Consider the following 22,304-nt stretch of genomic DNA (forward strand, 5'->3'; position numbering starts at 1 on the left):
ATTTTGTCATAAAGAGCACAATCAGATTAGTCCTAATTGTTCCCGAGGCAGGTAGGGTGGAACAGCTGTGAGTGCTCAGGGGACAGAAGGTTGGTAGTGGGGGACCTTGGCAAGAGCATAGAGACTGCTAGGCTCCTATCTGACTTCCAATGGAGGCATGCACTCCTACAAGGGGTGCAGTCTTAGTGCCCAGGCAACTCTTCTTGCAGTGGTAGCCTGCGGAGGGCATCTGTTTGGAGGGCTCAAGCTACTCTCTGACTTCTGCTGAAGGAGGCTTCTGGGCAAAGAGGCTGTGTTGTTCTAATCCCAACTAATTTGTCATTTACATCCTTAAATGGTACTTAGAGCCTTCTGTCTTACACTAGTGAGCAATGTACTAAAGCACTTTTGAAGAAAAAATCATTGGATCAGAAATAAGTCTGATGACTCAGTAGCTGGGAATACGGTGGTATTGCAAAAAGGCAGAGATGCTTGCTGACTGGTGCTGGAGAGAAGTCAGGCAAAGAATATACATTCCAAATTAAAGTAGCTCCCCAATGGCCAATCCTGATGCCTACAATGTCATCCTTAGAGAATCATGGAATTTCAAGTCTGAGACTTTTAAGAAAAAAGTATCACATTGTAGCAGAATGAGTGCAGGGTTTGACATCCCACTGATTTGTGTGTAGATCCCAGCCTGGAGACTCAGCTGTATCATGTACGGTAACTTGTGCTCAATTCCTAACTTCTGGGTAGAATGTCTAAATATCACAGTGAGGGCATTTCTGTTGAGTGGAGTCATGTGCCAAGTTCTCCTTCCTGCTTAGGGTTGGCATAGAAGTAGTCATGGGGTTGACTTAGGATAGTAGGAGTGACTTCTTGCATGAAACAGAAATTTGAAGAGAATATACAAAGGGCAGAAGATATATGTGGACCTCTGCCAAGCACGGCATATAGTATGTACCTAGACCTTAAACCACCCAAATATCCTGGATGTCTCCATAATCTTCAATTCATAGTATTGTCTAGTGAGGTAGTCTCCATTTTGAAAGTATTTGAGTAAGTATTGAGTATTAATTAATTAGGTATTAATTAGAAACACTGTAGAGGTAATTTACCTCTAAGTTCTCTTCCACTTAACAGATTCTAGAATTCCACAAAATTGTGTGATAATTTAGAAAAGAGTCTAGGCAAAATTGTAAAGTAGAAAAACCTACATTCAATGTTTTCCCCAAGATATGCAGGCCCTCTCTTTGCCTTCTGACCGTGCAAGGATCTCCTCCCCTCCCTAGCCCAGACACGCAGACACACACACACACTCACACACACACACACACACACACACACACACACACACATACACACACCACAGGTGCCGACACTTGGAAGTAACCCACCCTGAGACCTCATGAGTCTCTCACCATCCCACTTCCAAAGTCCCAACTCAGCTGACAGGGCACTTCCCTTAGAAACTATGTAGTGAAGTGATGAAGATCTCAAGCTTTGGTAACTCGGAACACCAAGTGACTTTGGGAACGTTATTTTTTTCTTTTTTTTTTAATTTTATTTTATTATGTTATGTAAATCACCATACATTACATCATTAGTTTTTGATGTAGTGTTCCATGATTCATTGTTTGCATATAACACCCACTGCTCCATGCAGAACGTGCCCTCCTTAATACCCATCACTAGGCTAACCCATCCCCCACACCCCTCCCCTCTAGAACCCTCAGTTTGTTTCTGAGAGTTATTTAACCTTTCTGAGTTTTGCTTCTCCTGATGTAAAACAGGGATAATAAGAGACCCTTGACAGCGTTACAGTGCAGACTAAATGAGGTAAAGTGTTTAGTACAGTGCCTGGTGTGTAATAGGCATCCGTAAATAGTAATTATTTATTGCCTTTTTTCTTTTACGACTATTACTGTTTTGTTGCTATGTATCTTTTCTTGTGCGGGCTGCCTTTGCTGTTGTTGATTCCCTGTTGATATCCACTCAGGATTCTCTCAAGTACAAGGACAAAAGAGAAGGCAATTGGTGTTTTCCACTGTGCCTGTGCTCATTCACTTACCTGACAGTCTGAGGGTCCTTAGCCCCTCTCAAATCATACAAAAGGGGCATCAGCCTTGTCTTCTGAGGACCAGGGTGATCTGGAAATAGGTAGGTTACTTCCAAGTCTGTAGTTATTTCTGATTGCCCTGAACGCAGCTTTTTTTTTTTCCAAAGCTAGTTATGGGTATGGAAGACTTAAATGTATTTATTTATTTATAAATCAAAGGTGCAAGGTATAACTATGACAATAAAAGTCTTATTCCATAAATCATATATGTGAGAAAAGCCATAAGCAAGTGTTAAGCAGTGGGCTATTAGAAGATGTTACATTCTAAGCACATAGCATAATAATATATTTACAATTATTTCTTACCTGGGTTGACTGTGGAAGATAAGAATTTTCTCTTTGGGCTCCATAGTCATTGTCTCTGGCTTTCCAGAATGAATAGTCCACAGTTGTCAAGAAATAACATTTATTAATCAACAATTAAACACACAATAGAAAAGGCCTTATGAATAAAACTATATATTTATAATGCTTTATTTTTTTTTTGCTCCAGAACTTCACAAAACACTACAGACAGTAACAAAATAATTCAATAAATATTAAAAACTTTCAAGAGAATTATAGGACACTCTTTATCATATGTGAGCATCAACAATGCCACAGCCATTAAATACACTATTAAACACTATCACAGATATCTTTCTTGAATAAGGGATGTGATTAATTTTTTTATCCAGAAGTCATAACATTGACACATATCCATACACAAGAGAATAGCTCAGAATAAGTGAAGCAGATACCCCAGTGAAATGGAATCATCTGCCTGTACATCATTTAAGGATATTACAGTGTTAACAGGATAGAAGTCAACACACTAAAGAGAAATGCTGGGGTTTTCTTGGGGTTGGAGGGAGAAATTAGGGCATTTAATGAAAACTCTTACATATTTTCCATTGCTCTCTTAGCAATATGCTCCCTTCCCTTTTCTGCCTTTTCTTGGTTGAGGTATTCCAGCACTTTCATTAACAGATCTTCATCCAAGTACTGTCTGTTTGGGGTATCGTCATTCTTTGGTGGTGCCACAGGGAGCCTTTTGCTTACCGAGGCCAGTTTGTCAGTCTCCTGAGAGCTGCCTTGATTCAAATGCTCTTTGATGGCCTGCTCGATATGGTCCTCATCTTGTAGGTTATCTTCAGATGAGACTTGACTTGGAACTCGCTTCACCTGGTTTGAATTCATGATCTCAGGGTATTTCACTAGCATCCTGGCCAAGTATTCTCCTAATTCTTGATCCTTGTCATTCAGGTTTTCATATGCCATTTGCCTGTTCTCCACATCTGGTGCCCAGGCACCTTTGGGAAGCTGGTTTGCTCTAGATCTTCCAGGACCATAGGGGAGTCTTGGCAGAACTTTCTCTCGGTTATACTGACCAGAAAAATATGGAGGCTTTTGGTTTGCTGCACTCTCCATCCCTAAAAGATTTAAAATGTCCTCAACAGTGAGGCCATCTGGTAGGGCCTCTGCCATAGCACGGCCAGGTGTTTTGGAGTAGCCATTCTTGGAGAGCATTTTATTTTGGAACAGGTCTGGATGGTCTACGTCAACCTCTGAGATGTCATCTAGGTCAACGGGAAGTTCAACCTCCTGCTCTGGTTCCACTGATCCATTTGGCTTCTCTCCAGTTTTCAGCATGTCAATTAAGTCTTCAGGGGGTATCTGTAAATTCCTTGAGATTTCAATCAGCTGATAAATAGACTGCGAATCAAGTGGTTTCTCAAAAAGCCTGGTTGCTCTTTCCCCGTTCTGCCCATTCTGTGACCTCCCACTGCCTGCAGCATTCACTAACCTTTTCAGATATGCAATTACTTTGGAGACATCATCTGAGAATTGATCTTTACCCTCTTTCCGGAGATCTTCATCTTGGAGGCCCAGCTGTCCCGAACGCTTCACTTCATCATTGATTTGTTCATTTTTTTCTGCATTCTCTTTGCTGTCTCTTACCTCTTCCTGGGTTTGACTCTCTATCTTTTCTTCTACTGGGTTCCAGTCTTCTCCCCCAACCACATCTTCATAGGCAATGTTATTGGCCTTGTAGATGTCATCTTCATCATCTGTGTAAAGTTTTTGCTCCTCATCAACTCTCTCACGCTTCTGGTTGTTTGGTCCCGTCAGTTTCCCCAGCTCTTGGAACACAGATTCTAGTGTGGCAAGACTTTGAGGAGTATATTGTTCTTCTACTATTTCATTTGTGCGTTTAAAGGGGTTGTCCCTGGAATTCTCTTCATACATAGGAGGGAGTCGTATGTGCTTGAGCTTCCTTTCTGGCCACTGTTGAGCCTCGTAATCATCAGGCATGTCCATTGGAAAGTTCTTTTCTGAATTCAAGGCATAGGGCTTTTCTTTTGGTGCAGACAGAGGCTCATTTTCAGCCTGTCTCAAAGCTTCAAGTATTATCCTCATCCATTCATCTTCACTCAGGGAATCCCTTGTACTTTCTGGCAGGTGACTTTCATCACCATTTTCTTTTTTCTGAAGGGGAACAGAGACTCCTTGGTAGGGATTGTAGTCTGGGCTGTTTTCTTCTTTGTGAGCTTGTTGTCGGAGTTTTTCTATGTATTCTAAAGCTCTGATCATTTCAGGACTGGGAAACTTTTGGACATTTTCCAGTCTGAGGTCTGGTTCCTTCTGAAGCAGCTGGTTTCGCTGAAATGAAGCTGCTTCATCCCCAGAGATGAGGAAAATTAAAGGGATGAGAGACAGGGCTGTTCCAAGCCGGTGAGTCTTAGCTTCTGCCATGTTTGAAAGATGTCCTTAAAGCATAGAAAATATGAGTTAATAGAAATGAAAAACTAGAAGACACTATAGCAAAACAAGTAACTGATCATTGAAGGAAGACAGCAGAGATTATTTCACATTAAACTTGGGATGACTCTTTTTAAAAGCCGTACATATTTCCTATATAACCCTCACAACCTAACTACAGGAATCCAGCAAAATTGTTACCCAATTTCATCAAGTTTTCATGACATTCACTTTGTTAAAATAATAACAAAAATACTGATATGAGGTTTCTAAAATTTTATTTTTTAATTTGCAAAACATGTAGTTAGTTTTTTTAGTATGCATTGTCTGTTTAATAAAAAATTTCCAAGCTGATTTTTAGTTGTCTTGTATAACATTCCTATTGAAAACACTGGTAAAAAAAATTAGTTGGCTTAATTTAAAACATGCATGCACACACACACACACACACACACACACACACACACACACACACACACCACACATTAAATGATTTCCTTAAGGTTGTATAAAAAATCATGTGGTTAAGTTCCTGAATTGTCCATCTAATTTTTTGTAGAAACACTACAGCAGTGACATTACATATGATGAAGTAATACAGCATCTTAATATCAATCATACTGAATTGCCTTGTGGATGAGTCCTATTTACCTACATTTTTCAGAAATAACTTGTTCTCACTCTGACACCAAACCCAACTGACAATTTTAAAGGTTCTATACCTTAATAACCTCCAGAACATTCTCTGGTCCCAGCTAGTAGGCTAACCTAGTGAAGTTTCTTTCTGTATAAACATACTGAAAAAGTAAACTTTTAAAATATTTGTGCTCCATATTTCTTCTAATCATTTTATTTGTGACTGTCTTGCAAAATGCAATCATGGTTATATTTTTCATCAGCCTTCAAGAATGCATAGTAAATAATAACAGATGCTACAGAGAGAACATAAGTTTTCTTAACCAGTCTATTTCTGAACCTGTGAGTGTTCAGATTCAGCTTGACTTATGTCTGTGTCTATTTTGGTGTGGACCTGTGAAATCTTAAATGACTCATACTGTTAGAAAATCTTAAAATAACCACTATGTAACTCCCAATTTAGATAAACACAGACGATATGTTGAATTCTTCCTACTTAAAAATCTTCATTCATTTTTTCCCTCCAATGTCTTATTATCTCACATATGAATTAGCAAGGGGATTATTTTTTTACATGTTTTACATTCAGCACTGCTAACACTGAAAAACTATTTTAATATTTGCAATTTTTGTTGCAAATAAATGTGAGGAAAGCTCACAAATTTGTTCATGATATCTTATTTGCATCATGATTTTGTGACATACAAGCTAAGTTTTGTGGGTACAATATTCTGTTAGCTTAGATATCAACTGTAGAAAATATCATTTTTCATCATTTGGTATTTAAGTAATGCTTTCAGTTTTTAGAACTTAACAGTGGTTGTAGTTATAGAAATTTCTTTAGCATAAATGCATATAATTATTAAAATGATTCCCATTAATCAGACTACTTAATTTACTGAAAGAAAAAATCTTTAAAGGCATGTCAGAGAAAATTTCTGAAATATTTACTATGAATTAATGTTTACTATAAGAAATTTAATTCATAGATTCTTAGATTTAAATAGAAGTACGTTATAATTTCTTCTCTATATTATGAATTTAGCTTTGATTATCTATTTTCAACATTGGCATGTGAAATAGTAATTTTAAGAATCTTAATGAACTTATTGCCTTCAAAACCATTATCCTGGGGTATTCTTAACATATGAGTTATGTGTTTGTCTTTAAAATCATTATCTTATAGATGGGTTTTGCTGTGGAATTGGGGCAGAATATTTAATGCAGGTATTTAAACCACAGCCTAACATATGCTATTCTTTGGTCATATATAAGGTTTCAGTTTGGATGACATAGTTACTGCCTTTGAGTAAGACTCAAGGGATTTCTTTCCCAGGTAGCAGTTCTTCAATATACTGAAAAAGGTTTCAACAGCTCTAATATTCTATGTACAATTTGAACTAGTGCTTCATAAGCTAAAAATGTCTTTTCTATTGAAATTTAGACTGGAACATTGACAAATACAGGATATATTTAATCTAATTTGAGCAATTCCACTAGTTAAGATACAGAAAAAAGAAATGTGTCCCATTAAAAATGTCCAGCAAAAGATTGTACAACCTCTTTCAATCAAAACATAATAATAATATCTTACACAGTTATGAAGGTTTTCCTCATGGTAATTCAAAATTAACAACTCTCTGCAATTCATAGTCATATCTAACCTATAACCCAAGATAATATTGCACTCTGAATAAAAGAAAAAAACTGTACTCAGGATAATTCTAATCTTACTTTCCTGGGACTAAAACTAGGAGATAATAATGTAAGCCCTTTCAGAGTATATCAGTTCAGAAAATAATTTTATATAGCTTATTAATTTTGAGCTCTTGTAAGGTAAATGTCAAAGAAAAAAAGAACTAGTTCCAAAATTGGTTGCCTCTATGACTAATGTGTTTAACAGCCTTTGAATGATTGGAAACATACTGCTAAGAATATTAAACATATAAAGTATATCTCTGGCTTTGTATCTAGTTTTTAAGAGAAGAAACAATACATTAAGGAAAGAAAATAATCAGGCTTAGTTAACTTTACATTAATATGGGTATTGACCCTAAAATCCTTAACTTTTTCACACTTCTTACATATGGTTATCCAAATAGCATCATGGTTATAAATATCCAACAGCATCTATAAATCATAGATTCAATTCCATATGTACATATATAGTGTCCTTACATTGATTGAAGAGCAGCAGGTTGCTATTCAGTTATTCTATAGATATAAGGTTGCCAAACGGTCTTTTTCTTCTCAGCTAGGAATTAAGGAAAGAACACGCAATTTAGAACTTTCCAGTAAATCAAAGAGAAAAGCAGTCTTACCTCCTTTTTATATGGGAGAGGAGGTCCACAGCATGTTCCTCCCAGAGCGCCGGGTGAGCTGCTCGGGCCGTTTCAGCACCCGGACAGCTCCTCGGCTTATAGAGAGCCGCTGCGCCTGACTCCGCACTGCCACACTGACGTCACCGGGCTCAGCCACAAACCCGAGCACAAGCGAGTTTTTTCAAAGAACCCAAGAGAAAATAATCACTTTATATATTTGAGGGGGAAAAAAAATGCTGCATGCTTACGCCACCTGTCTTTTCGTGGCAAAAATTGCAGTTTTCTTTTTTCTTTCATCAAAATTTTTGAGGCTTGAAATAAAATGCTCTGCACAATTTCCCTAAAGAAATCTGTCAGACAGACATGGCTAATTGAAATATAATCCTATCTATGTTCTAATATCTTGTGATAAGTGTTTCTTGTTGCTGTTGTTTTTGTCGTTATAAAAAAGTTTTACACACAAGGACTTTTTCTTCTACATTGCCCACAAAGAAATTACATTACCGTTCCCTTGTATACTCCAAGAGGAATGGAAGGCACATTATTAATATGAAAAGTCATATTTAATATCATGACCAGAAGCAAAATTGTTTTTAAACTCCATTTATTTGAATAAAAAAGAAAGTTTTCTCTTTTTTTGTATGAGAATAAACTTTAAGGCTCTAATGAGTTGGAATTTTGCTCTAGAGCTTCAGTATAATTTTGAAGTAGGTATTTCTAAGATTTCAGGTCTACTAGTTGATAATTCTATATGAATCTGTTGGTATCTTTTGCAATATCTGTCTCAAAAAAGGAGGCTTAGAGGTTGAATGTTAATGAAAATACTTCCATTAAATAAAAAATGGATTCTTTTACTGTTAGAGAAAAATGTGACACGTATGTAATGGGTATTCATCTGTAATTGAGAAGAAGTAGCTATAAATATTTTTCTTTTCCTATGGAATCAGATGAATTGAATACTTTTCATAAATGTGACTAATCCAGGGCATAAGATAGTAGCTAAATCCCAACCTCTCAGATTTGTAATTCATGACCAGTACTCTGCTTTGCCAGATAACATGATTATTTATTTTAATAATTCATATGTCTAAATTTTTACCTATTTTATTAAAGATGTGTTTTCTAGAAACTACGTTTTGAAATATACTTTAAGTATGAAAAGAATCTTGCTGTATAAGAGATCCCTTTATATCTAGGTTAAATGAATAATCAGCTACTGATTTGTCCATTCAATAAGTTGCAATGCCTACTAAGTGCCAGATACAAAGATGAATTATATATGTATGTTAGTTTATATATGATATCATATATATATGTATGAAAGCTTTTTATGACATCATACGTATATGACTATATATATATGGCTCTCTGTATATACTTTTGAGGATCCTTTAGTCTAGTGGGGATGACAGACAAACAGATTATTTTGTTATAAACTGGAAAGCACTAAGAAAGAGGTTAGCCAGAAGTGTTTGGGAAGCACTGTCGAGAGCCATTTGGTTCCATCTACAAATTCAAGGGAAAAAAGCCTCCTGGGAAAAGAAGCCTTTGCTAAGATAGCTCATTATCAGGTTTTATTAAAATGATTTCTAGCTATGTTAGGTAAACCACAGTACTCTTGAAATCCTCAAGGAAATAGGAATAGTTTAAAATATTAGGGAAAAAACAATCTTAGGGAAAATGACCCTTGATTTTTCCCTCCTCCCTTCCTTCTTTCCCTGCTCTCCTATTGAAAATATTTGATTTTTCCAAATGACCAGACCACCATCATCTGTGAATTGACTTGGAACTCATAGTTTCAGATTTAACCCTATGGCCAATTCATCTAATATTTTTATGCTTCATAATGAGTTTTTAGAGCAACGTCAAGTGCTAGGTTAAAGAGAAAAAGTTGAAAATCCCATTTCTCAACCACTATCTCAATGATGTCAGCTCTTTTGCTGCTATTTTTGTTAGCTTTATATACATAATAACATTTTCTTTAACCTTGATAAATATTTAAGCCACTCTGAGTTTGACCTAATTTGTTTTCTAGTAGTTCTGTGTGGCCAGTTGAACTAACCAGTATCAATACTGCCCCAGAAAATTCTGCAAGTGCAATCTTGAAGGGTTGGTTCAACATAGGTCTCAATAGTTCTCAATGAAGACACTCTTGACTAGGCTAGTTCAGGAATTGAACTTTTTTAACAAGGGCCAAAAGCTATAGTTCTTCTAAGGCCCCAAAGTCAATCTCTTTCCTGAGGTTAATCATCCAAAATCCACACAAAACGTCATTCAAAAACTCCAATTGAGATGTCAGGAGGCAGCTGCTGGGATGGACTGGCTGCATCAGCTACAGGTGTGGGTAGAGTAATGAGCCATATGTGGGTAAGTGAATTCCTGCCTACTGTATGATACAAAGATAAATACATATCATTTATTGAGTTCCATTATGTTCCAAGCACTGTAGTTGGAATTTCTACAATCTAATTTAATCCTCATGTAACTACAACAGATAGTTATTTTTATCTCCATTTTGCAGAGGACAAAACCGAAATTCAGAAATAAATAAGTCAGTCACTGGTTCCTCACTCATAACTGGTAGAGGTATGATTTGAACCTAATTCTTTCCAAAGGCATTTCCATAACTCTGCTGGGTTATAGGAATAGAGAAATGAGTATGGCATGGATCCAACCATTAAAGATCCAAGTCTAGAATGTAGTCACTTTGACAAAGATCCTCAGGGGTTGTCCCAATTGCTTTTCTTGGTCACTGTCCAGATGGCCTAGGCCCAGACTCCTATCTGGGACAGCAAAAATGGAAAACAAGAGTTGACATTAGATCACTTTAATATTGCTATGTGGCATATTATAATGTCTTCCAAACAAGAGAGTAATTACTGAATTTGGAAAATTCTACTCACCAGCAGCCTGTGTTCTATAGATTTTTCAATGAGTTATATTTAATATAGCTCTAGAAATCATTAATTGTTTTTGCCAGTAGTTATTTGTTCTAAAGGAAACTATTTTCTGAAATAGAAATCCATTTGAAGAAGTTAAAATGTAATATAAAGAGAAAAGGCAGCATTTTTGTTGATGTAAAATCTTTTAGAGCATGTATATTATAGATAACCTATAAATCTTTTTATTACTAAGCCTGAGATAAAATCATTTTAAATGTTCCTTACAAAATTTTAATTTTCTGTTAGGTCCAAATTACCAACTATCATTGCCTCTTAGAAACAAAGCTCTATATCTTGAACATTTTCAAAATAATTATGTACTGTGTATGATAATAGTTTTTACTAAATTAGCTTGAATCCTCAACATGTGCTGTTGAGATCAAGCCAATCATTCACAATTCAAATCTAAGTAATTAGAATGGACTAATTTGTTTTTATGATCAGATTTTCTTAAATCTTAGTCATTTCATTCTTTGTTATTCAATTTCATATTTCATTTAGACCAGACTTTGAATATTTTTTTGTCATTTGTACAAGCAATCTTAGTAATACCTCAGTTTGAAATGTATCTCTCTTCCACGCCATTACATTTCCCATTTTGTTTCAATTTATATGAAAGCAATTAAGATTCAGAAGCCAATGTGTTTTCTTTTTCCTTTCTCTCATCTCCTTCTCCCCCGTCTCTTAACTCCTTCATTCTTCTGTCCCTTGGAAGATAACACCCATGGAGGAGTCCAGTCTGCAGTATGTATGACCTGAGGTCCTCCAGCATTTGCCAGGGGCAAAGGGTGCTCTGCAGTGTCTTCCCCCACCCCTAAAGGCCTGGGCTACTTCTCATTGCTCATTCCTCACGTCTGCCTCCCTTCTCTTCTGCTTACTTTTCCTTCCTTATACTCCTTGTTTACTCTTTGCCTCCCGGATGCACTGCTTCCAAATTTTATTTAAACTTCTTTCTTTTAGTTGTAGTATACTTTCTTTATTAATAAATGTTCCTGTCATGACTTTTTTTTTAACTCCCAATCATAGAAGAATGAAATGTTTTACTACTTCCCTTGCAAAGGCAGAGGCTGCCAAACTGCTTTCAGAGAACATATAAATCAGGAACTGGGTACATTTAATACTGTAACTACCTAGTTCCTCAGACAAAATCCACTGATTCTAAGAGGCAGGAACTCTGTTTTCTACCACTGTACCCTCACACCTACCCCATTGCCTTGCCACAATGGCTGGCCAAAACGATGTTGTGTTCAGTTGAGTTAACATGTCCTCATTTCTACTGTCAAAGCTCCATCTTGGAATGTTTTGTCGTCTCAGTGTCCTTAGGCAAATGAACAACCTTTGTATGTGAGCTTCAGGCACTGCTAACAAATTATGGATAGATTTTTTTAAGGAAAATTTTCTTTCACTCTATTTTTCTACTCTTTCCCTTATTTTGTATAACATTTTTCCTAGTATTTGAGTTAAAATTTGAGATTGTACATAAGAAAAATGAGCCATTTATAGCTCTAGTATTTGTTTATTCTTTGTTTTTGGGGGAGGGTTTTGTTGTTGTTCTTCTTCTTCCTCCTTCCCCTCCTCCTCTTCTCTTTCTTCTTCTTATCAAAGTACCACGTTGCTAGTGGCCCTAGATAAATTAGGTAACATTTAAGGCCCCTTTTAATCCTTGGACACTGTGCCTTTTTCCTTTGTGAAATGGGATTTGACTTTGAAATTATTTTTACATTTGCCTACTAGGTACTAAAATACGATCTTTCTCATAAGCTCTCAATGAGAGCCACTTAAATAAATTTAGGCTTTCTTTTCCATTGCCTTTGGATTCTAGAACCATCTGGTGCTTGGAGGAAAAGAAAGTACCACTCCTGTAATCTAATACCATGCATGTTTGAGCATCTGCTTCCTCAATGGATTTGGGGAAAGAAGTTTGTGTGCTAGAAGTTAATTACTTTGTTTAAAACAACACTGAATGTCTCAATCTTTCAGATTCTCCTGGCATAATTGTTTTGTGAATCAACATTTTGAGTATATACATACAAACATTTTAACAGGGATATTTTCTGTTTGGAAATCTCCCAACTATGCATTTCTATACCTCCTTTTAAACAGAAGCCCAAGGAGATGTAAGAGAGTCTTCAAGGTCAAAACTTACCATCTTCATGGTCAAGTTTAGCATTTTGTTTTCAGGATTCCCACTGATTCACCAGATGACTTTCACAGTTCACTTAGCCTTTTTTGGGATTTTAGAGTGCTATTTTGATAAAATGAGTGTATCACTTCTGGAGGTAGGGTATTCACATGTGTAATATGAAGTCAGGAGCTGAGAAAAGGCTACCCAACCTAAAATCTCCTCCCCCAAAGAAAGCCGCTGAGACTGTATTCTACATCTCAGGCTTTTTTTTTTTTTTTTTCTTTTTTTTGAACTTTTGGTATAGAGTCTGGGAATTAACACATAAATCAAATCATCTATTACTTTGACACTGAAGAAAGGAGGACATGCTACAGGTAGGGTGATTTAAAGCATCTGTTAAAGCAGTGATTCTCAGTGTGGTTCCAGATCAGCAACATCAGCATCACCTGGAAAATAACAATGCAAATTCTCAGATCCCACTCAGATCTACTGAATCAGAAACTTTGGGGATGGATCCTAGTGATCGAGGTCCTATGACCCCTCTAGGTGATTCTAACAGATGCTATGTTTTGATTGACAGAGAGTTACAGCATAAGAAAGCAAGCCTGGGGGCAGGGGAGCAGTCGGTTAAGCATCCAACTCTTGGTTTTCGTTCAGATTGTGATCTCAAGGTCATGAGATCAAACCCCACATTGGGCTCCCTGCTTAGCAGGGAGTCTGCTTGAGATTCTTTCTCCCTCTCCCCCTGCCCCTCCTGCTTGTGCTCTCTCTCTCTCTAAAATAAATAAATCAATCTTTAAAAAGAAAGAAAGCAAGCCTGAGAAAAGAGCTATAAGGTGGACCCTAAGAATTTTCAAAGGCCAGAACAAAGATTGTAAAATAGAGATAAGAACTCTGACAATGGGGAATGTGGGGGAAAAAATGAAGTAAAAAATAACAAAGAGAAAAATGGCTAATGAATTTACAGTTTTGCTTTAACCAGCCCCTTTTAAAGGTTCCTTAATAACTCTAAAGTCCTTAGAGTCCCACAAGCAAATATTAACAAAATGAAATACATCTGTACCACTGGTCCTTTGTGAGTATTTGGAGAAGTTGCCTCAGCAGCTTTAAATATGGGGAAATGAAATACTCCCTGGATTGCTGTCCAAGGGGCTTAGAACTGGAAGCAGTGATTCCAGGGCCATTTCATACATCACATCTGGGATAAAGAAGAATACTAAAAATTTGATTAGTTAAAACAAGTCAGAGCAACACTATAGTAAATTTGATTCTCTATCTTTATCAAAAGATATGGTATTTCCATGCCTTTCTTAGACGGCATAATGAAACACTAATTTTTCCTTTTCTCACATCTTTAAATTTTTCTCATAACAGAACTGTTCATTAAACATAAAACCAAATTTAAATGTAAATATATCTGACCTTTTTTTACAGTTTTTCTAGAGACTTGCTCGCTAGTCCATTATTTATTCCCATTATGGAAATGCTGCTGGCATTTGTAAAGAATATCTCTTTCTCCACCTAAAAAGACTTCATTTTAAATTGATTCTTGAATAAATACAGATGAGTTTATCTGAGTCCAAACTAGTTCATAGATTATCATGACTGGAAAGGTACGTAAAATGTCATCTACTCTTTCCGTCATATCTCTAACAAACAGCCTTCCAGCCTATACTTAAATCAAATACCTCCAATGACAAGCAACTCATTATTTTCTAATGCCACGTGTTATTCCATCTTTGGACAGCTTTATTCTTAAATTTTGGGTTTTTCCCTTGTAGTGATCTGAAGTCTGACCTCTTGTAGGCTTCACTATGGATCCCAGTTCAGAACTTCCGGACTCTGTGGAGCTGGTCTCAATCCTCTTCCTATGAACAGAATCATGTCTCTGCCCCCACTCTGTTTTTCCTAAGTGAAATAGCTCTACTGAATTTTCTTCATGAGTCATGGTTCTGGTCCCCACCCCCAAAGCACATTCTTTGTCTTAATTCAAAACTCCAAACAGCATCTAACTCAGAACTGACATTCATCCCAGTCCCTCTGCCTAGAAAATCTCCGCAACCCTGCATTGCCTGCTTTTCCCTTTGAACCTCTTACTTCCAAGGAAGCTCAGTTACATTTCCTCTGGAGAACCTTCTCTGACTTCCCTGACATAGCAAATTCTCTCCAGAATATTCTCTCATGGACCACATATCTCTCCTGGTTAATACATATTGCAGTTGTAATGTAGCATTTATTTGTGAGATTCTTAGATTATTCTATTCCCGGTAGACCATAATCTCTTTGAGGACATGAGGTCAGGGATCTTGTTTTGTTTCTTTCCCTCTGTACGCAAAAGCCATCCAAACCAACCTTAAAAATAAGCATATCAAGACCCGAGCTGACCCCATTCCCTCCCAATCTCTTACCTCCTTCTCAATGTCCTCACATGATCAATTATAATCCCTGGCCCTCCGTTCCAACCATGGAATGATAATCTCAGCTCATTCCTGCATTCCCTCACCCACCCCTCCTTCCCTAACTATTGCTAATCATTCAGGTTGCTCCTTTCTTATTTGTCCATTTTCACAGCCTCTTCATGCCCCCTTATGTTTTGGTCTTTCTCAGAATCCCTTCCCTATCCAGTGTTTATCACTAATCTTTCTCATGTGTCTTTTTCCGCCAGGAAGTTAGCAACTGAAGGGAAATAATTTCTGCTTTTATTCTGAGCCACCACTCAGAAAACACTGTTGCTTGAATGACTGGAGTGTTGGATTAAAAAAAAAAAATCACAGTAAATTTATATTAATTGTCTACTAAATATAAACCATGGGGGTCTGATCCTTAGAAATACAATAGCAAATTATCTTTCAACATTTTTCCATTATGAGGCTCCTCTGTTCAACTGGAACCAACTGGATTGACTTTCCATACATAGTTCAAGATCTTTCACTGATTTTTTTTTTTCTTAATGCTCTCCCATACGTTCCAGTCCCAACTTCTTGGATTTTCAGCTTTAATTATATAAACCTCTTTACCAGCAGCTATACTTATTCTCATCAGGTCCATCTTCAGCCACATCATTCTTCTTGCCCAGAAAATGGTCTACCTCTTTTCTACACCATTGTGATTCTTTAAAAGCAAAATTTAGTTGATTTGTCTCCTCAGGGGGGCCTTCCTTGATCAATCCCTAGCCCCTGAATGCAGTTACTCCATTTATTAGACCATTAGATTTTTAACCTGAGGTCCACTGAATCCCATGAAATTGAATGCAAATGTTTATGTGTATATTACAGCATGCTTTTTATCAGACAGCTCCAGAGCTATAAACAGATGCTCAAGTGAGTATGTAATCTTAAAATTTTGTTGTAACTCTTAGTACTATTCACTAAGTATTTCTAATTCTCCCTCTTCTGGGAATACAACATAATTACATTTCTTGGACTCATGATTGGGTTCTAGCCTATGAGCTTAGGTGGACATATCAGAGTTCACTTTCCTTCACCACAATGGCAGACAAGGTTTGAGACAGTGGCTGCCCACACAGCCTGGTCCCTGAGTGACTGACTGCAATGTGGAGTGTTGCCTTCCAAACCTTTCAGTGGCATGCAGAGTGAGTAAGAAATAAAGTTGTTTTAAACAGTTGATTTGGGGGGATTGTTTGTTACTACATAGAACCTTGCTCAAACTGACTGATACAAATATTGAGATCAACTGGTTTAAATATTACTATAACTTGAATTACAGTCATTGGTGAGACAAGTTGGTAATGAGGATTTGTTCTGCTTTCCCCAAGAGGCTCCCATTATCAAAAGAGTTAATCAGAGGCATCTATGTCTCCTAAAGTATAGAATGCATCACTGGAAGTGATTTGATGTCAGGCACAGACAGGACAAAAGTAAAATTGAATTACACAGTCTGAAATTTCTTCCTTGTACAATTCTCCCAGGTACATAAAGATGAAATTTTCATCTTGGGGCTAGTATGTTTTTAATACTTTTCTGACACTTGAAAATCTTCTCTTTTTGGCCTTAGGCTCAGAGCTTTCTATAGGCTGCAGGATCTAAACAGAAATTTATTAACATCTTCATATTTTTATTGAATTTATGGTTTGGGTTGCCTATTTATGTAGGTGATAAAATTTTTAAGTTGAGGCAGTGATACAAACTCCTTTTATTTAGGCTTAACAAAAGACTCAATATAGAAAAAATATTAAGAAAATAGTAGTACAGATAATGCTTAAAGATAAGAAAATTCTTCAAATGACTAATTTTTTAGATATTTTGTGTTACATTGTAGTTCAACCTTGAGTGGGACTTAATCCTCATTTGGGGGTCCAGAACTATTGGTTATATAAGTCACATCTCCTTCTTCTTCCCATGTCCAAAAATGCTATATTCACTAAGCAAAAAAAAAAAAAAAAAAATCATTTAAGTTTTAAAGACATTTTACTTCCTCAGTGAAACTTGCCCCAGAGCAAATTCAACAGGCAGCAGTTATTTATGGGGGGAGGTACAATACTGGGCTCCTGCCTGGCTGTGTCACCTCAGGGAAATTACTCAACCTTTCTGAGCCCCTGTTTCTTAATTTGCCAAATGACGGTGATGTTATCTGGGATAAGGGCGTTAAGAGAGTTGCTGCCAGTGTCCAATTATGTAATAGTTGTAGAAATGTTCTGGAAAGTTTGAGGCACTCAGCAGATGTACTGCCTGATTATTATTCACCTCCCAGTCCCTGGGAATTCACTGAAACCGGACTAGCCATATCTGAATTTTGAAACTGTAAGCAAGCTAAAAGATAATTTCCTTTATTCCAATGTGATTAGAATGGATTTCAGGATGCCCCTGCAAGGCAAGTCGTTTGCAACCTCCCCGCAACTGGAATGAGGAAGGAGACAAGTGTTTGCGTAACTGCTGGAAGCAAGTTCCGCTCTCCAGCCTCCAGCCGGCGGAGGTGGAGTTTCTTCTGAAAAGCTGCTTCTGCCACAAGCTGTCTTGACTTCAGGCCGGGCGTGGCGTCAGACGGATGAAATTGAAAGTCAAAACACACGCGGCTACAGGGAATAAGACGTGAGTCATGGTCCCCTGGGGCCGAGGCTCGGGCGGATCGGCAGCAGATCTGAATGGAAGCGAACACCTCATTCCAGGCGTGCGTTGTCGCCGCCGCCGGAGGCCAGGTTCACGGTTTAATCATCAGCTCCCCGCGCAGCCCTGCACCGAGGCGCACGGCGGAAGCAATTTGCACATTATGCATTCATTATACTCATCCCCTGGCTCTGTCCTAATGAGACTCGGGAACAAGGCTGAAATGTCGCGACGCTTGGGTGTCCAGAACACGCTGCTGAAGATGCCCTCAAGGCAGCAGCCGCAGGTCGGCGGAGCCAGGGGGCCTCCAAAACTAACCCTGAAATCGCTGCCAACCCGAAGGCTCCCAGCCATCTTGGCTGCTGAGCCAATCCGAGTGTTCTGAGTGAAAGAGACTCTTCAGAGTCCCTTTTGGGCATTCCCCCCACCCCCCAACCTCAACTCTGAAATCTCTAAATTGCTGCGTCTATCTCCCTAGTACCCATCAGTCAAGTAGGGTTTGGGGTCTTGTAACAAATCAAAAAGCCCAGGAGATAAAATTCTGTTCTTCTCCCGCAACAGTGAATTCCTTCCTTCTGAGCAATGCTTCACTACTCTTCATCTTAGCTCAAAGTCAAGAATCCTCCGTCTATTAAAAGGAGAGAGATGCAGTTAATAGGCACGTTCTGGCGCCGGACTGCTTGGGTTTGAACCGTTCCTCTGCCGCTCACGAGCTGTGGGGGCCTGATCAGGTTATTCTCTCTGCTTTTGCTTCCTCCCCCATAAAATAGAAATAAATCATCAGAGTGGGTATGGGTTCTGTGCAAACCCAATCAGAACATATAAGCATTCAGTAAATATAGTGCTATTATTATTAGCAAGCATTTATGGGATATTTTCTTTGTGCCAAGCACGGCATTAGGCACCAATGTTACAACATGAATAAGACTCATAAGAGGGCTGCCCACATAGAGTCTAGGGGGAGAAAATGGCTTTTGGGGAAACCATCTGCACAAACCTAAATGCAATGGGCTGTCAGAAATGTGTACTCAAGCAGCAGTGGAGGAGATCTTGATTAATTCTGCAGAGGAGGGATGCAGATGATTTCAGGTAGCAGGAAACTTTGAACTTGGCTGTCTAAGATGGAGGGAAGCTCACCTTAGTCCCCCAGGGGGCTGAGATTTTACACAACACTTTCTTCAATTGTCCAAAATGCAGACTGGTCCCACACTCTACATGTGACTCACAAGATATGCAGCTGTTCTGGATCCTCAGGGTCCAGTGCCTTTTCCCCACACTTGTGCTTCTCCAGAAGACATTGCATGTTCCAGAAGTTAGCTCTGTCTCCCAAACCCAAAGATACTAAGCCTAGTAAAAGAATGGGTCTATTTAAAAAAGAGAGAGAGAGAGACACTTGCTAAAGGCCAAGATTTTCTCTATTGTCTGGATATCCTGGTCTTTGGGTCTTGATATAGAATCTCGTAGCTTTTAGCCATAATAGGACAATGAGACAACCACATTTCAGAATTCTTGGATGAGAAAAGTTAAAGCAGGACCTATTAACCATATACCAGCAAAGATGGCTCAGATGGGGTAAATATGGTTATTGGTCACAAATGACATCCATTCTGAAATTCGTAGAATTTCAGCACAAGTTTTGTTTTGTTTTGTTTTACAAATTCCATCAAATCCAGTTCAATTCAGTAATCATTTATGGAGTTTTTACTGTCTGCCAAGTGTTAAGGAGACTACTGTAGCTACAACACAGGAAGCAGAAAACCACACATACACACACACAAAGGTAAAGTAGGAAAATGAAGCACACGGTACAATTATAATAGTTAACGTTAAGTTTACTATGTGTCACACTCTCGACAATTACTGTCTTTACAACTAACTTTATAAGGCAGGGAATGTTACATGTTGAACCATCTGAAAATGTCATTTTTATATTGAAAATCGTTGAATATAGACAATTTTCTGTTATTCAAACTAATATTACCACCATTTGGTTGATGAGGAAGCTGAGCCTCAGTGTCATAAACACAAGTGACCTGTGCTCAGACTACCTGGGTATGATTTCTGACTACACTTCTTAGTAATATTTTCTACCTTTACAAGGATTAAGTGGAAAGCTATAATAAATGTTAAGTTCCTGGTACATTATGAGATCTTAATCATTTTATTTTCTATAGCAATTTAGCTCCTCCTTAAGGGAGAAAAAGAAAACAAATAGACTGACCCCATTTCCTAGGCAATCAGGTGATTGCGGTTGAGGACATGGCCTCCCGGTACGTTGGGGATTGAATTTGAGATCTGGCCCGTTTGCCCCAGTTCCAGAATCTGGAAATATGGATGCATTTGAAGGTAGCAGTTAGACACAAGGCTAAGTTAGAGCCAAAAAAAAAAAAAATTATCCTAAATCAATCATGAATGCCAAGGAACTAGACGAGAGAGAGAGTCTGAGTAAGTAGCTAAAGACTCTGATGGGTAGAACCTGGAGCAATCACTGAGTTCAAGGTCAGGAAATTTGGGAGGCAGGCCCTTTGTTGGGTTTCTGGAGACTTGGGATGAGCCTGCTAGTTTTGATTAAAGTGAACACTGACAAGCTGACAGAAACTACTGGAATGGAGCATGAAAATAACATAGAAAGTAAAAGGGCCAAAATGTCAAGAGCATCCTGTTGGTTGTGTCATTGATGGCCATTTCCCAGAAGCCATGGCAATGGAAAGTTTTCCAAAGACTCCCCCAAAATCTTCTTCCATTATTCTCTTCTTTTTGCTGCCCCAGAGCTACTGGGGCACCTGGTGATCAGGCTGGACAGTTATAGGAACTCTCAACTCCCTATTGGTATTGAGATGACAGCTTTCACCTGCATAATCCCACTGTTTTATCCCACTTGAAGGTATGACCACTTAAGTGAAGTAAATTTAAACTTGAGAATGTGGTGATCATCTTTTAAACAAGTAGAATCCCCACTAGTGGGTCTTACACAGGCTACATGGTGTGTTCTGCCTCAGTCTCCCACATGACTCCATTAATCTTTGATAGAAGCAATTCCCTCCCTCAAGAGCCACTATCACTCAGGGAGTTTTAACTAGAGGTGCAAAATCCAGCAAGATGGATATGGGCTTCGCTACATTCAGATTTGCATCATTTTGTGTATGTCTATTCATCATCTCTCATGTGATTACTTGTCACCATCAACTCAAACCAAGGCCACAGAGCTTTTTTTTTTTTACTTTAAAAAGGAAGTAGCGCTTCTCTGGGGGTCCTACACCTTCTTTGGCCCCACAGAGGCCTGTCTTTCTATGGCTGCATCGCAAACTTCAGACCTTAGCTCCATGGGCACCAACCATATTGGAACTTAAGTTACTCGAAGTCCTGTTCTCTGATAGAACCAATCTGTAATAATGGCAGAAAGTGCCATTTGAGTAACCTTCCACTCACACATTCATTCAGTCATTTCCTCATTCATCAAATGTTTACTGAACTGATTGAATTATTCAAGAAGGAAGGAGCTTCATTCCATGCCCTCGTAGAGCTCACAGGCTGGAGGCTGGGAATGAGGGTGGTTGCATGGAGATGGGGTGAAAGAGGTACATGCATATTGTCATTGTCAGAGAAAAGAGGATAAAATACATTCTCAAGAGAGGCACAAGGAAAGAGCCAAGAGGGAATAAGTAAGTAATTCTCCCAGAAGTTTAAGAAAGCCTTCATGGATATTGTGGCATTTGAACAGGATCTTGAAAAAAGATTTCAGGTAGGAAAAAAGGTGACGTAAGAACATGCTCTACTGAGTGAATGACATGGGCAAGGTGCAGAGTAGGGAGGAAATAGATCTGTTGGAGAAAACGGAATTCGATTTGCCGCAACAACAGTTAACGTTTATTAAATGTTTACCTTGTTCCAAGCACAGGGTTAAGTGTTTTAAGTAAATTATAACACTCATCCTTGTAATAATCTTATGAGATAGGTACCCTTATTATTCCCTCTTCACGGAGAAGGAAACTGAAGGCGCAAAATATCTCATATTTTTGCGAAGCTCAGGTACTAAGACGAGCCACCCCTCCTAACCACGCCCCCACAGCCCCTGCTTCGCAACCACGCCCCCGTACTGCCAGCCTCCTAACCACGCCCCCACAGCACCTGCCCCCCCCCCCAACCACGCCCCCACATTGTCCTCTGGATAGTGTAGAGCAAGGTTGGGGGCTTGATAGGGCTTTGAAAAGCCAGATTAAGGAGTTTGGGCTTCATTACCGCCACACTTTCTAAGTAGAGAAAGGAAATAAATGACAACACAAGGAAAACTACTAGGGCAGCTGTGTGGAGAATTAATTTGCATTTTAATGAGAACGTTAACCGCCTCAAGCTAGAGCCTTTAATGAAGAGCTTCCA

General features: G+C 38.4%; 1 protein-coding gene across 2 annotated transcripts; it reads right to left on the reverse strand.

Annotated features, from left to right (window-relative positions):
• Positions 1-2,487: 2,487 nt before the first annotated feature.
• SCG2 (secretogranin II) lies at positions 2,488-8,002 on the reverse strand. 2 transcript variants are annotated; one of them, XM_027589692.1, is made up of 2 exons: positions 7,798-8,002; positions 2,488-4,848 (listed from the first exon to the last, which is right to left on the reverse strand). In XM_027589692.1, the coding sequence occupies exon 2, from the start codon at positions 4,832-4,834 to the stop codon at positions 2,978-2,980; it is 1,857 nt and encodes a 618-aa protein (XP_027445493.1). In that variant the 5' UTR covers positions 4,835-4,848; positions 7,798-8,002; the 3' UTR covers positions 2,488-2,977. The 2 variants fall into 2 exon arrangements, with proteins under 2 accessions (XP_027445493.1, XP_027445494.1); XM_027589693.2 differs by lacking the exon at positions 7,798-8,002 and adding an exon at positions 7,655-7,707.
• Positions 8,003-22,304: the final 14,302 nt, after the last annotated feature.

This window comes from Zalophus californianus, chromosome 3, assembly GCF_009762305.2.
Source record: "Zalophus californianus isolate mZalCal1 chromosome 3, mZalCal1.pri.v2, whole genome shotgun sequence".
Taxonomy (NCBI): domain Eukaryota; kingdom Metazoa; phylum Chordata; class Mammalia; order Carnivora; family Otariidae; genus Zalophus; species Zalophus californianus.